The sequence below is a fragment of the Sander vitreus genome, chromosome 12, assembly GCF_031162955.1.
Source record: "Sander vitreus isolate 19-12246 chromosome 12, sanVit1, whole genome shotgun sequence".
Lineage (NCBI taxonomy): Eukaryota > Metazoa > Chordata > Actinopteri > Perciformes > Percidae > Sander > Sander vitreus.
This window is the reverse complement of record NC_135866.1, coordinates 11,870,134-11,886,312: the sequence shown is the minus strand read 5'-3', so window position 1 is coordinate 11,886,312 and position 16,179 is coordinate 11,870,134. Positions and strand designations below refer to the sequence as shown.

Sequence of the window (16,179 nt, the reverse complement as noted above, 5' to 3'; positions counted from 1 at the left end):
AACACAGGTAATGAAACATTATGTTTCATCAGCATGAAAATAGCTACATATGGACATGATTGATCACAGGATAGGTGATTTGTAAGTTGTGGTAGTGCAATGTATCCATTTGTTGGTTGTACTTCTAAAAACAGTCTACAACACCATCAGTAAGAAAATACACAATGCAATTTTTGGGTTGAGTGTGCAAAGAGTGGGTAAGGTGCTCGAATCACTGAGGGCTGAATGAGGCACAGCATGGTCTATGGTTGCCACTAGTTTTTTTGCTGGCAGGAATGGAAAGTGCAAGATTTCTCCAGATCTGTTGGAAACAGAAAAAGACAAAAACTGACTTGGGAATTTCAGAGCAGGTACATATCTTTATGGTGTCTGTCTAGAATACAAAGATACAATTTTAATGTGAATCTGTTAAATTGCAGTCCTGTTAGTCTTGATTTGGCCAACAACAGTAGTACAAACCTGGAGTGGTTTCACTGCACTGTCTGAGTGACTTCATGGAAATCATGTATTGTTCTCCCAAAAAGTCTGCATATGTTTTTCCAGCTTGAACCTCCTGGAGACACTTAGTAGAGTCCTTGAAGAGGAGGTTCTTTCCTGACTCTGACTGGAACATCCTGAATGAGGCATAAGGGACACTGCTACCAAACTTGGCCTGTTAATAAAAATAAAAATGAAGATTTCAAACCAACATATTCATCAACATAAGATCTGATCTACTTATATTATTTAACATCAAGGCCAGAAATCAACAGGTGTTTAAGGGTAAAAGTGAGGAAAATACCTGTAAACTTAAAAACAAGCGTGCGAAATGCCCTTTTTAAATTTTACCCTGTATCTTATGCCTCATGACTTAAAAAATCATCACCAACCTGCTGATCCCGGAGAACGCTAACAACCTCGCTGTGGCTCTCTGGACGAGTCACCACAGCGTGGGCGGGCACGACAGCCAGATGACAAGAGGCATAATCAGTGACTGGCACTGGAGCCTTCCCAGGGCAGATCAGCTGGTAGTCAGCAGAGTTCACACCACTAGCCCATGGCGCTACACTCTTGCCTTTGACAAGAAAGGTGGAAGAATGTTTGGTAGTTTTATTAAAAAAAAACAAAGAAAAAACTTGTGTATATTTGAGATGAAGACAGGCCAGGGTCAGTCTCTTACCATCACTGTTTTCTGAAACAATTGTGTGTTTGATGAAGGCAACATCGCCGGCACCCTCAACCAGACATCTATAATGATATGCAAAACATAACTTGGGCAATATGAAGATGAGGTTTACTAGCCTGAGCATGGTACTCTGGAAGTGTAATTAAAGGGAAGGAAGGTTTGTCATTTTTGAAAAAAACATTTAGTTGCTTTGTTAGATGAGAACATTGATAACACTCTCATGCCTGAGTGTTAATTAAGAGCTTTAGTTGGGAGGCAGTTAGCTTAGCTTAGCCTAAATAATTAAACAGGGGAAACAGTTGGCCTGGCTCTCTCCAAAAGTTTTTTAAAAATATGCCTATTAACAGCTTTAGAGTTGTTGGAAGAACTTTAGAGAGAACCAGCTAGCTGTTTCCTTCTGCTTACAGTCTTTGTGCTAGTCTAGGTTAACAACCTCCTGGTTCAAGATCCATACTGAGCTCACAGACATGAGAGTAGTATTAATGTTTTCTAATTCTCAGAAAGAAAGCAAATGTGCATATTTCTCAAAATGTCCTTCCTTCCTTGAACATACTGTACATGCACGTAACATTGCAGAGCAGAGTAATTGCACCGTTGCGACCTACCTAAAGGCTCCAGCATAGCCGTAGTACTGCTCTTCAGCACTGGCCTTGCACTTAGACTCATCTCCCACAGCTTTGCCACTGCCACGACAATTAGTACAGAATGGAGACGTGATGTTAGCTCCAGGGGCACAGCCGCTACTGAAGAACTGGGCTGAAGAGAGGAGGAGACATAATGTGTTGGTGTTGCACTCAGAGGTGTGGAAAAGGCTATAATGTCTGCTAACAATTATATTTATACACTACAGAATGGTTTCAACACATACATTTTGGAGGAAACGTAATATCTGCCTGGATTATGTTCTCTCACAATGTTCCCAGTCCAGGAAATGTTATGGTATTCTACACTACAGAAGTCGTAGGGAGGTGGATGTTGGGTATATGCAAAGTACAGAATTTAGACACTTTGGTTAAGGTTAAGGAAAGATTGGGGTTGTAACTAAGACCACAATCTTAACCTAACCATAACCAAGTGCTTCAAGTTGCCTTAACATATTGCAACCTAAAAGAAAAGATGTTTTAGTTGCTACAAGTGGACTTTGTAATTAAATATGTAAACAGTTTGCAACCTTACAGATACTGTGCGTTCAAATATTTCCTCACAGTGTTGATAGACAAGATCATCTTGGTGGCATTATGTTTCTTTCTTAACATATTTATTTCAAATTGTTGTATATGGACAGAATGTATTGCAGAAGAAGCACACAGTCACTTACTGAAGTCACAGTCCTGAGTCTGTTGGTGGATCAGACCCATAGGGATGTTCCAGCCAGCAGTTCTGCCGATGCCCGTGTGGCAAGACCTCTTGCCCTGCAGGGTTTCCCAGGTCATCCCTGAATCCTTCTTTACCACAGCAACAGCATAGTAAGACGAAGCTGTGGCTACAAAAGTGGAAGTACAGAAGGAGATGAATCAGAAAACTATCTGCCTTATTAGTTATAGTTAATTTAAAAGTTTAAGTTAAGATATACACACATATGTACTGCTCTGTACTTTACAAATAATTTCCTAATAATTTCCATGAAGTGTCCTGGAAAGAACTACGCCATTTGTTACTTTTTTACAGGAAATAAAATGTTCACTTCGTACACTTCCAATAATCAATTCCAGTTAACTGCTCTAGAATCTAGAAAGTCGTTTAGCCTTAACATGCCACAATGTGACGTTTGTCTATAGTGAAGCACACAACTCCAGATAGATGGAGAATAAAGTTTAAATAATAAATGAATAGGCTAATTAATGCAGATTTATTTGGATTCAAATGGAGTTTCTCCTTTAAGAAAATTCCTATTTCCTCATAATTATCACCAAATTACATAGTTTTTTCCCCCCAGGAAATATTAGGAAATTAATCAACACATAGACAAAGTCTTATTGACTAGATTTTTTGATTTTGTAATATACTGTGGTGACTTCTTTTGATGATTTCCTCAATTCTACATTACAGCTAAATCCCACACTTTTCTAACCTAATTCCATGATTATACATGATGGAAAATTACCAAGTAATTATATGTTTTTAATCTAATTTTGTCCATACCTCCAGCGGTGCTGCACATGTCTGTGGAGAGAGACACAGATTCAAATATTAGAATTATGTAGAAAAGGTGGAATAAAACACAGAATTGTATGGGATGGTTTCTGTGCTATCTAAGTCTCATACCGCTATCATACTGCTCCACCATAGCAGGAACCAGACCACACTTCCCTGCTGTGTACACCTGTCCTCCATCCACTGCCATTGCGTCAGCCTCTTTACTCTACAGGATAATTGAGATCACAAATAATCAGAGACAAACACCACAGAATGGAACAAAACAAATTCTCACATTTTCATCCAAGACTGTTTTACCATAATCATTTTCAGGCACTCTTCAACTGTGGAACCCCTTGCACATTCAATGGCGGCGGTGGTGTCATCCCTCACACTGTTGATGCTCCAACTGTCACACTTGGCTGTCTCAGCGTGGCCCACAGCACACCATCTAATGGCAGTGGATGTAGTGCCTGTCGGCTCTGGAAAGTGAAGTACAACCATTAGCCAATGTCTGCTGTCTAATAATGCATTTGCGTGATGGTTTGTATGTTAATGTGTTTTTCATCTGCTTATGTTTACAGTACCTTTCTTAAGGGAACGGACAATGCTCATGTATTCAGCACCCAAATACAGGAAGGAATCTGTGTTTGCGGGCACCTGCACCAGCTTCAGTGTTGAGTCCTTGAACATCAGGTTTTTGGCAGGTGCATAGGCTTCAGAGGAGAAGAGGTCAAAGTCCGGAAGAGACTGAAGAGAAAAAGCTCATTATGTAAGCACTGAAATACATTGTAAGGGAACTAAAACACAATTAAATGAATCCTTTTATATCGTGATTTACTGCATTTCTCCCTCATCTACCTTATCAGGCAACTCTACTACTTGCTCTTTGTGCAGTACAAATATTTTGTATCGTACCTGTACTGAACTAAGGTGAGTCCAGATTAATTGAGCCAGCTGTGGGTCCTTGCGGGTGACAACAGCATGAGCTGGTACTTTGGCCAGGTGGCAGCTTTGATAGCTGTCGATAGGCGCTCTGGTGTTATCTTTGCACAGCAGCTTGTAGTTGCTCTTTTCAGACTCTGAAAGTGTGCCACAACAATGTTTTAAGTTTTTTTTCCTCTTACAATCTTCTAGTTCTAAATAAATAGATTCCTATCTATAGGTACCTATCTTCTTTCTGTGTTGTATGCTTTCCCAATCATGTAATCTACATAAAAAAGTTGCTGTCCATAATATTCAGTGATTGTGATATAGATGTGATGATGCCGGGCAACAGTGCTGTTACTTTATTCTTTGGTATTGAGGAATATAGGAATATCTAATTTAATAAAGAAAATATGATTGAACAACTGATGATCGTGTGATACTGACCAGGTACAGTAAGATGTTTCACAAAAGCCACATCTCCAGCACCGTCCTTTAGACACCTATTAAGTAGACCAATCAACATTAAAGGTTTGTTTGTTACCAGAGGTATAGTGTATATCTACTGGGTTTAAGAAAGCATCAAATTAATCAAATAATAAAAATGTCACAGGATTACAGACTGAGCTGTGACAGGTTATCATATTTGGAAGATAAATGTGTAGAGGTTGATAGAGGACAGTAAAAGTCATAGTAGAACTGAGAAGGATCAAAGAAAGACTGATACTGACTGGAAGGCTCCGGCGTAGTCGTAGTAAGGCTCATTGTGAGACCTGGAGCAGTCTCCTTTGCACAGCTGACACAGTTTGCTGCCCCTTGTTGCCCCCGGGACACAGCTCTCCGAAAAGTACTCGCTCACCGCTGCAAAACAAAAAGCAAGGCCGTGGCGGCAAAGGTTTTAGAAATACTGAGGTTATGCTTCCCCGCCCACACCCTTAGGAAAGTTTGACCAGACTGTTTCAACATTGTTTTTGGTATCCTTTGGATTTTTATTCTGTATAGTGAACTCTTCTTTTCCAATATGAAGCTATTTAGTAACATAATATTTATGTTGGTCCTTAAAATAGTAAAGATTATTTATTGGGTATCAAATCGGACTATAGAACATCCACTATGTTAAAGGAATAGTTTGACATTTTTGGAAATGGGACTATTATTCACTATTTTAGCAAGAGAGTGATGAGAAGATTGATATCACTCTTATATCTGTGTGGTAAATATGAAGTTACAGCCAACAGACAGTTAGCTTAGCTTAGCATAAAGTCTGGAATGGCTTGCATTTTGCTTGATTAAGAACTGAAGTGTAAAAACATCACATGTGGTTATGTACCAGACTGTTGCTTGGCTGGGCATTCAACTTCCTGCTTACAACTTGCCGATTTACACTTCAGCAAATTTTGTTACCTTTGGACAAAGCCAGGCTAGCTGTTTCCCCCTGTTTCCAGCCTTTATGCTAAGCTAAGCTAACTGGGTTATGGCTGTAGCTTCATATTTAACTGACAGATATTACATTACATTAAATCACAGTTGTCTAAAACTAAATAAAGGAAATAAAACTTCACAGAAAGTGTACTGGGAAAATACTGATTGTCCTCAATGGTAGGCTATAGCTGCAGCTCTGACTAAAAGTATAAATAATATGTTTGATTGTCTTTGTCTTTGGTGACTTTCATTTGAGGATTGTGCTAAACATTTAGTGTAACTCACCCTCCTCCACAGGTTTGTCTTCAATGCCTGCCCACTGAATCAAATTCCTAGACACCAGAGTTCCTATGGGGATGTTCCAGCCTGCAGATTTCCCCAACCCAGTGTGGCAGGATTTCTTCCCCCTGAGCTGGTCAATGGTAAATTCAGTGTCCTTCTTCACCACAGCAACAGCGTAGTAACAGGTTTCCGAAGCTGGATATATGCAGAACAATTGTGAGCAAAGAGTTAAAACACGTAGCTCATACAAAATGCTATAAGACAGCCTCTTTCTTGTGCAGTAAATATGACTGATTAGTAAACATACAGGTGCCGTAGTCCTCTGCAATAATGGGCTGCAGGTCGTAGTTCTTAAGTCCAGCAACGTAGATGTCCCCTCCATCCAAAGTGATGGCATCTGCCTCACCAGCCTGATGAACAAAACACAAATTGTTATCAACCAGCAACATGATGTTGGATCTCTAGCTGAAAGATATGTGACGAATGGTTTCTTCATGTCCAGTAACTAAATGCAGTGGTGGAAAGTAAAACATTTATTCAAGCACTGTAACTTTTTTCCATGCTGTGTACCTTTTATTGAATGCTTCAATTTAATACTACTTTATACTTCTACTCCACTTCATTTCAGGAGGAAATTGTATGTGTTGCTCTTCTACATTTATGTGATGGCTGTAGTTAACAGTTATTTTACATCTCTACAACATATTCAAAACATATGATATATTTCATGCATACTGAATACTTTTGCTGTTGATAGCCTACTTTTTTTCTAATAATACGTAGCCGCCATAATAATATTAATGTAATGCTTTAAAAAGGGGCCATCCTGCATAGTGTGAACTTTTTCCTTTGATACTTCAAGTTTGCTGGTAATACCTCTGTACTTTGACTTGCAGGACAAGCTTGTAATAAAGTATTTTTTTACATTGTGTTGTTGATACTTTTACATGAGTAAATGATCGAATCCTTCCTCCACTGGGCACATCAACACTATATTTTTGACCATTGCAATAGCCTTTTCATTTATTAGCCATTATTATAGGCAACAAGATGAAATAAAGAGAAGACAGAGCTATGAAGAATCATTTTCTGATGGGATTATTTATGCAGCACATCTCATTGAGTGTGTGCTCTGTATAATGTTACTCTCCTCACCTTGATTGCAACGATGCAGTCGATGGTGTTGGTTTTCTTCACGCAGGAGAAGGCAGGAGCTTTGGCTGCAAGGGCCACACATTTCTCATGTTCTTTGTCCGACTTGACGCACCATCTCACACTGTTAGCTGGGGCCGCGAACACGGCGGCTGCAAATGCAGATGGTTAAATAACAATGCAGATACACTGAGCGTTTAGTAAACCTGTGTAAAAGGTGTCTGTGCAATAATATAAAAATGTCTTTACCGAGGCATCCGAGCAGCGCAACAAGGAGGAGAGTCTGCATGTTGGACGGCGGGGTCTCCAGGTCAGCAGAACAGAGTGTCCGGCAGGCAGCTCAGGCTTTTTATAGCAAACCTCGGACCGAGCTGGAAGAGGGAAAAAAAAGTTTGCTCAGGTTTCCTAATGTGTGTGTGCATGGGCGCGTGCGCGTGTGTACTTTAGTGTGCTGGTAGGATACACGGGATGGCAGAAAAACTGAGCGATAAGGCTACATGGGCTATCTGAAATTTCAACATACTGGAAATTAGACTATCAGACGATCCTCTGAAACTTCTCAACCATTGTTTGAACTATCTGAAATCATCCATCATGCACTTTGAAGACAAATAACCTCCATTACAAGTACAAATCCTGCGTTAAAAATTTCAGTTCAGTATTATCTACAAAAGTACTTCAAGTATCAAAAGTAAAGTAAGTCACATAACGGCTTCCATCAGTGTTATATTGTCATATATCATATATCATTATTATGCATTATGATTACTATTTTATTTATGTGTGAGCAGCATTTTACTCCTGTAGTTGATCATGATGGAGCTCATATTAACTAGGCCTACTTTATAGGCTATAATTGATTGGTTTAAATGATAGCTGTGCATCATATTTCATAAATTGATCATGTGGTTTGTGAGTAAAAAAGTAACTTAAAAAATAACCAGAAATGAAGAAACAAATCATAAACATAGTGGAGTAAAAAATACAAAATTCCCCTCTGAAACGTAGTGGATTAGAAGTATAAAGTAGCATAAAATGGAACCTCTATCTCAAAATTGTACTCAAGTACAGTACTACCTAAGTAAAAGTAGGCCTACTTAGTTAATGGCTTTGGGGTGACTACTGCTTTATGAAGACAAGGAGAAGTTCAGCAAAACCTGAATACTTTACTGTAAGTAATTATCCAGCCACTTCAGGCAGAAGTGTAAATAACTCTGTCACATTCATACCATCAGAAGAAAAAGGCAAAAGCGTGTAAGAAATTGCATTAATCAGTGTACTTTACTTAGAAAAGCTGCAGTGTGACCCACATAGGAGTCGTGTTTACAGAGACAATGTTGCCCAACCCAAGAGCAAATTTTTGTAGCCTTAATCAAACCAATATCCAATATCCAATCTACCAAACATTGAAATATTACCAAATAACTTTCACAATATATTTCATGTTTCACAAGGGGCCTTTAGTGGTGAGATCCGAGATGTGGTGCTGGACGGAGTGGATATTTTTACTGTCGTGACATTGGCTATTGCTATATATGTACACGTACAGTGTCTTATAATAAAACATTTTCAAGTCAATGGGATTTACAGGAGTAAATAATCATTTAAAAATGGACTAAAAGTATAAATGAGAATCAGGTGTTGCAGGAGAAATGCAGATGGAGACATATCAGTGACAATGAAATCTGTCTGGAGTTATTCCTCTTATTGATTTTGCCCTGTAAAGCAAATATTTGAACATGAAGCTTGAGTGGATTTTCCCAATAATGAAAGGGGATAAAAGGTAAAACTGTAGCATTATGCAACCATACTCAAGGCATTATATTATACATTATATATTATATATATATATGTATAGTATGTCAGCAGGTGTAAATGGACACGTGTATCAAAGTATTACAATCCTTGATCAGCAAAATCAAAATGCTTAGAAAAGCACATTACACAACATTTTATTTGCACAGCTGAATGTCCATTACATGCCCAAAGTAGTGCACAAAATGCCCTTTAAGCTGAATCATTACACACTATGTAACCCTGACCTTAGTCTCACCCTCACCCTAACATGACTAAATATTTATTTTAACCCCCCCATAACATAGACTAGAAAAAGATAGTACACAGACTATCAGGAGATCATAAAAGTAGTGACTGCTATACTACTACTTCCAGTAGATTCTTGATTCCATGCTTTCTCAGTTGCCTGTAGAGTCTAGTGTCTGAAAACGTTTACTACAACAAACAAGTATTTTATTTCATGTTAAAGACTGAAAACAAATGCTGAATTGTACGCACTGCTGCTGACAATGTAATACAACAATAGCACCACGCAGTTGCTGCAGATTTCTCGGGTGAACACCCATAATGAGAACCTCCCGTTCCACTACATCCCAAAGGTGCTCAATTGGAGATCTGGTGTCGGTGGAGGCCGTTTGAGTACAGTGAACTCATTGTCATGTTCAAGAAACCAGTTTGAGATGATTTGAGCTTTATGAGTGCTCATATTATGCTCATTTTCAGGTTCATAATTGTATTTAGAGGTTGTTCCAGAATAGGTTTACATGGTTTAATAAAAAAAAAAAAAACATATTTTGTTGTACTGCACATTGCTGAAACTCCTCTTTTCACCCTGTGTGTTGAGCTCTCTGTTTTAGCTACAGAGTGAGGCATCTCACTTCTATTCCATCTTTGTTGGGAGTCGCACATGCGCAGTAGCTAGGTAAGGACTACTAGCCAGTCAGAAGCAGAGTATGAAGGGCGTGCCACGCTAGCAGCTAGGCGAGCATTATAACGTGTGTTACAAAGTGTCCACGTTTGTCACGGAAGTAAAGGCTGGACTACAATAGAGCTGTATGGAGCAGTTTGTGAACAGTGTTTTCTGTTGGAGATGGTAAGTCCCTTTGGGGTGTACTTTGGGCTTTTTCACTTTGTAAACCTATAATGTACTATAATAACATGCACAAAAAAGATATATAACACAATAAAGGAAAGGGAGAAAGCCAAAAGGCATAATATCAGCACTTTAAACAATGCTCAATTGGTAATAAGGGGCCCAAAGTGGGCCAAGAAAATACCCCTACACCATTACACCAGCCTGAACCGTTGACACAAGGCAGGATGGATCCATGCTTTCATGTTCTTTACGCCAAATTCTGACCCTACCATCTGAATGTTGCAGCAGAAATCGACTCATCCTCATTTTTTTTAATCTTCTATTGTCCAATTTTGGAGAGCCCGTGACAATTATAGCCTCAGTTTCCTGTCCTTAGCTGACAGGAGTGGCACCCGGTGTGGTCTTCTGCTGCTGTGGCCCATCTGCTTCAAGGTTCCACATGTTGTGCGTTCAGCTCTTCTGCCTACATCGGTTGTAACAAGTGGTAATTTGAGTTACTGTTGCCTTTCTATCATCAAACCAGTCTGGCCATGCCATGCTTTTTTCTCCTTTTGGAACCATGCGTGAAAATCCTAGTAGACGATCTGCAGAATTTCAAACCAAGCATCAGAATGGGGAAGAAAGGTGATTTGAAAGTGACTTTGAAGGTGGCATGGTTGTTTGTGCCTGACGGGCTGGTTTGGTTAAAAAAGAGAAAATATCCAGTGAGCAGCAGTTCTCTAAGATAATATAAGATAAGATAGACTTTATTAATCCCACACTGGGGAAATTCCTGTGCTACAGCAGCTCAAAAGAAAAAGAAATGTACACATATCAGAATAACACAAATACACATTAAGTAGACATAGGAGAAAAAATATACATAAAGTATAAGAAATGATAAAATAGAATTAGTTATAATAATAATAATAATAATAATAATAATAATAATAATAATAATAATAAAACAAACATATTTACACAGGGTCACAAAGCTCAAATCATCTCAAACTGGAACATGAGTTATGACAATGAGTTCACTGTACTCAAATGGCCTCCACTGTCACCAGATTTTGACAAATCTGCAGCCACTGCGTGATGCCATCATGTCAGTATGGGCCAAAATCTCGGAGGAATATTTCCAGCACCTTGTTAAATATATGACACAAAAAACGAAGGCAGTTCTGAAGGCAAAAAGGGGGCCAACCCGGTACTAGCAAGGTGTACCTAATAAAGAGGCCAGTGAGAGTATACTCCTCCTCAGCCAGCATTCACCTGTTTACCCAGATTGTCTATGTTGCTTTACATTTCCATCCCAGTTTTTGATCTTCCTTCCTATGTGTGAGATGTGTTTGCTTTTATGGAATTATTGCTCTTTGACTGATTAAAGATTCTCTCATTATCTGCCTGGTGAGTCAGGATTTTAGTCTTATACCTGTGCCTGTTTCCTCAACCCCCACAGATTATGATTACTGTGCCTTTGTCAATCACTGCTGACAAGTCACTAAGCAGCATTACTGTAATGACACCTCTTGACAACACAGCCAACTCAATAGCATTACTATCCTGTAATCACTGCACAAGCTGATATTTACTGCATACTCTTGTAGAATAATAATGTTTCTGTTCAAATGAGCTGGATTTCTGCTAGAGGCACCAGACAAAAAATCAAAAACAATATACAAATGAGTCTAAAAACACAAGATAATCTAATGATCTAAGTGATAGATATTTGTTGCAGTAAACATGCACATGGATATGTAGGGATATTAATCAATAATTTGTAATATTTGTCTAGATTTTTTGAAGTCCCCCAGCTTCCTGAAATACCTCTGGGACTATTGTGACTGACTTGCATGTCTGACAGTGACTACAGTCCACAAAGCCATCCTGACTTTGGTAAATCAGAGCTGATAAGCTTATTATCAGTGACTGTTCTCTTGAAACATGCAGAGCAGGGGGTTAACAAGGCATTATAGGTTGGACATTACACACAAACACTCTTTCAGTCTGTGACGCAGGCCTCAAGTTAATTTTTTCCTGCTAAGCTCTGCGTATAGGCTCTAGTACATCATTAAAGCAACTGCCACTTCAGATGTACATGAAATATTGTACAAATAATAAAAAGAAAAAAAGAAAAGTGTTGCCAAGGGAAGGGGTTGTGCATTTTGCACTTGACTAAGATGTAAAAGTCGAGTATAAGTAAAGGAGTGAGCGGTGACATAATGCTCAGCCAGTGATGATTCATCTTAAATACCCACACATGAATCAGCCCCTTTAAAAACTGTTTCTAGAAAAACACATCTGGCTGGTTAATCAGGAAATACAGACCCTGCTGGTCCCAGTTGTTAATGATGTTACGATGTCACCTCCTGCAGAGGTGGAAGAAGTAGCCAGATACTTTTCTTCAGTAAAAGTACCAATACCACGATGTAAAAATACCCCATTACAAGTAAAAGTCCTATTCAAAATCCTATAGCAAAAGTACAGAAGTATTATCAGCAAAATGTAAAGTATCAAAAATTTGTAATTATATATAAATATAAGTAATTGTTCTGCAGAAAAATATAATACAATAAAATATGATTTATTATTATATTACAATATTTGAATATTAATGCATCAAGGCATTTCACTGTTGTAGCTGGTGGATGTGGAGTTATTTGTAACAACTTAATTAACAGTTTAGTTTGGTTTAGGCCCCCTTCAAACAGATATGACCCCTAATTAAATCTCAGGGGTTGTGAGATGAATAATGGGGTATGAAAGATGAAAAATCCTAAATTCTGCCAAACAAATTTATGTTCAGTTTTGCTTTAAATTAAATAATGAAGCGCTTTGGGCCTTAATCAGCTACTATAATTAAACAATATTAGAAGTTTATGGGTCTTTCTTTGGTGGAACAACTCATAGACAGTTTTTTTGTGAAGGGTCTTAAGTTAAAAGAAAAAGCTTGGGAATCAATGGTTTAATCACTAATAATGCATTATTTCATAAACTTATCAAATGTTTTTTAAAGTAAAATCATTATCTGAAAAGTAACTTGTAGCTATAGCTGTCAAGTAAATCTTGATGAGTAAAGAGTACATTTTTCCCTTCTGAAATGTGGAGAAGTATTATAAAGCATAAAATGGAATGACTCAACTTTAATACAAGTACCTCAAATGCTTACTTAAGTGCAGTATGACCCTATGTAGGTTGAAGCTTGAGAGGAGGGTGACATTCATTAAGCTTATCAGGTCTTTGTTTGTTTGATCACAGTGCAAAAGTGATCCTATTTTATTTATAGCTACATCCAGCAGATTTTTTTGCAGGATGGGAAGGACTGCCATATTATTTTACCGAGCCAATCTGGTGATTCAAATCTTCCATCCACAAACATGCTTCTCTAAACTGCAGGCTCCTGTCTTCTGCATATATTACAGGTACTCCAGTGATATATTTATGCACTGTCATAAAGTTGCGGGACTCACAAGAGACAGATTAAAACAAGAATGGTCAAAAACGATGCAGCAGAGGCCAAGAAAAACTGGATCCTACTTCCCTTAATGCAATAGCATCTTCTATTAGTCCCTTGGCTCTTAAATGCCCACTTCTTTCAAACTCTACACCTCTAGTTTGTAACACAGGCTTTCCATTAAAGAAAATGATGGCTTAATTAGGAGAAAGCCACAATGACTCTTTGTGACAAATAAACTGAACTTTGTATGTAAAATTGGTGGAGTGCCCCTTTAAACTCAGCTCCAAGAAGGCTCACTGATCACACATTAACTATAATTGATTTCTTACTAAGAACTAGCTGACAGGTCCATAGATGACTGGGGTCAACATACTTCTTATGCAACAGACAAAACCTCAAACAAGGGTCGTGCTGAGGGCCCTGTCGTGAAGCACTGATGAATAAATGTAGGTTTCAAGTGAAATAAATGCAGGTTATCGCTGTTAAGTGAAAACATTTAACCTCCTCAACATACAAATTTTGCAGGATATTAGATCAGTCTTGCTTTTTTAGCTTGTTAGTATTTTTCCAGCTGGGTTATTAAATGTTTTTATGACCTGCAAGCTCAAAAAACAGCAAAACATCAAAACAAGCGTCACATGTCAACTATCCAAAGCAATGTTGATAGTTCACTGATTTAAAAGATGACATTTTGACCTGTGATTTTGTTGATTTTGTTGATTTGTTGATCAAAACAAGCGTCACATGTCAACTATCCAAAGCAATGTTGATAGTTCACTGATTTAAAAGATGACATTTTGACCTGTGATTTTGTTGATTCCAGATGCCATTGTGCAAAGAAAACCTACAACCTCGGCTGTTCTGTATTTGAGGCAGCTGATCAGCAATACAAGCATACATTTCTTTTTCAAGTTAAGAGGGAAAAGGATTCCGTACTTTATTCAGCGCTGCCCTTTGCCAGCACATTTCCCCTCATTCTCCTTTTGTCTATTACACACACAAAAACGGTGTTGAAGGAATGCCCTTCACATACTACAGTATCCAAACAGCGAGGGGAGTGACACAGAGCCCTCATCTGTTTGTACAGCTTCAAGTCCTTTTCTTTCACCTCTGACTGTTGCCCTGTACACTGTTAGCATTATCAGCTGGGGACCCTCATTCAAAGGGAAATTTAAAAAAAATGAATTTTAAATTTTAAGATGCTAACGTCGACGTTCTGTGACAAAAGAGACGGGGAACTTAATGGTTCTAAGTACTGTAGCAATGGTCACATTTTCCTATTTTTATAATTGTAGATTTTCAATATTTATTGATTTATTGACATTGCTATTTACAGTTATACCCCTGCATATATGATATTCATTATATCCAAATCGCAACATTTCCACAAATCCTTTAAACGACCTGTGAATGTCTGTAATCAAAAATGAATTTTTACCACATAGCTTATTCTGATATTAGTAAACTAACATGGCAGCACACATCACCTCCATTATTTTAGGACTGAAGTGCTCAGTAAAAAAACCTTTGAAGGTCCCATATTATGCTCATTTTCAGGTTAATACTAGAACATATTTTTCATGCTTTGTTGTTTATGCTTACACATGATTTTTCTCATACTGTCTGTCTGAAAACGCCTATATTCACCCTCTGTCTGAAACGCTCCATTTTAGCACCTGTCTCTTTAAGCCCCAATCCTGAAAAGTCCCAGTCTGCTGTGATTGGTCAGCATTTCCAGGTCTTACACATCTCCAGAGTCTCCACACCATCATTGCAGCTGGGGAATGACTGTAACAGCACTGTAGCAGTTCTTTCTACTTATATATAGTAGAGTCCTGACTGCTCGTTTAAAGACGGGCTGTGTACATTTCCCTGTGGATTGAGTGTTTGATATTTTTATAGTATTTATATAGCACCTTGACCTGCTTTATAATAAAAAAAAGAAATGGAAATCTCACTTTTTACAATAAGGGACCATTAAAAATAGAAAAACGTTGAATAGAAAAGGAAAACAGCTCATCTCCAGGACAAACTGCAACAACTTGAACTTTTCACCAACAAACATTAACATGCTTTGTTTTGTCACCCAAAAACATCCTTAAGGATGAAAAAACATTCTGTATTCATTTCCTTTTTCATAAAACATTTGTGAAGCTCATTTAAATATTTTTAAAACTTCATTATTTGCACTGGCTAGTGGTCTTCTTTTTCACCTTATTTATTGAAGGATTGCTGCTATTTAAGGCACATTACTGCCACCAACTGTCCACATTTGAGCTAATTAAAGCCCACATGGTGCATTATTAAAAAGCTATATAACTATAAGCAGGAGTTCCAGACACTACAGATCCTATCACGAATTGCCAGATTGTTGAGGCATTGGTTGGTACTCTGAGGTGGTTCTCTCAGCCTTATACAGCTGTTATCATCCATTCAATTACTAAACATTGTCAGTCTTTGATTTAAGCCTAAATAACAAATCCCTGGCTAGCAACTAACAAGAAATCATATGAACATAATTTGATTAAATACGTCACAGGCTTAGCTAGGTGCATACTGAAACACATTTTCATAACAGAGTAGTACACATCTGCTTTCTAAGTGGTGGCAGTTGATTCTCATGAGTTTTTGCGTTTCTCTTTTTATTACATGTCTTTCTAGATTTGTTTTGGTATTGGTTTGAGTTTTAACCTATGACATTTGTCTCATCACATGCCTGTGTAGTTCATTTAAAATGTGACAAAAGACCAAGCAGAATCTCTC

At 38.1% G+C, this 16,179-nt stretch overlaps 1 protein-coding gene across 1 annotated transcript; it reads right to left on the bottom strand.

The window, feature by feature from the left end:
* Positions 1-254: 254 nt before the first annotated feature.
* tfa (transferrin-a) lies at positions 255-7,373 on the bottom strand. The gene is made up of 17 exons (XM_078263560.1): positions 7,334-7,373; positions 7,088-7,236; positions 6,240-6,342; positions 5,936-6,127; positions 4,960-5,089; positions 4,676-4,731; positions 4,220-4,383; positions 3,889-4,051; positions 3,620-3,783; positions 3,431-3,527; positions 3,308-3,328; positions 2,484-2,648; positions 1,771-1,921; positions 1,160-1,227; positions 870-1,054; positions 460-652; positions 255-301 (listed from the first exon to the last, which is right to left on the bottom strand). The coding sequence occupies exons 1-17, from the start codon at positions 7,371-7,373 to the stop codon at positions 255-257; spliced, it is 2,088 nt and encodes a 695-aa protein (XP_078119686.1).
* Between the last annotated feature and the right edge of the window lie 8,806 nt (positions 7,374-16,179).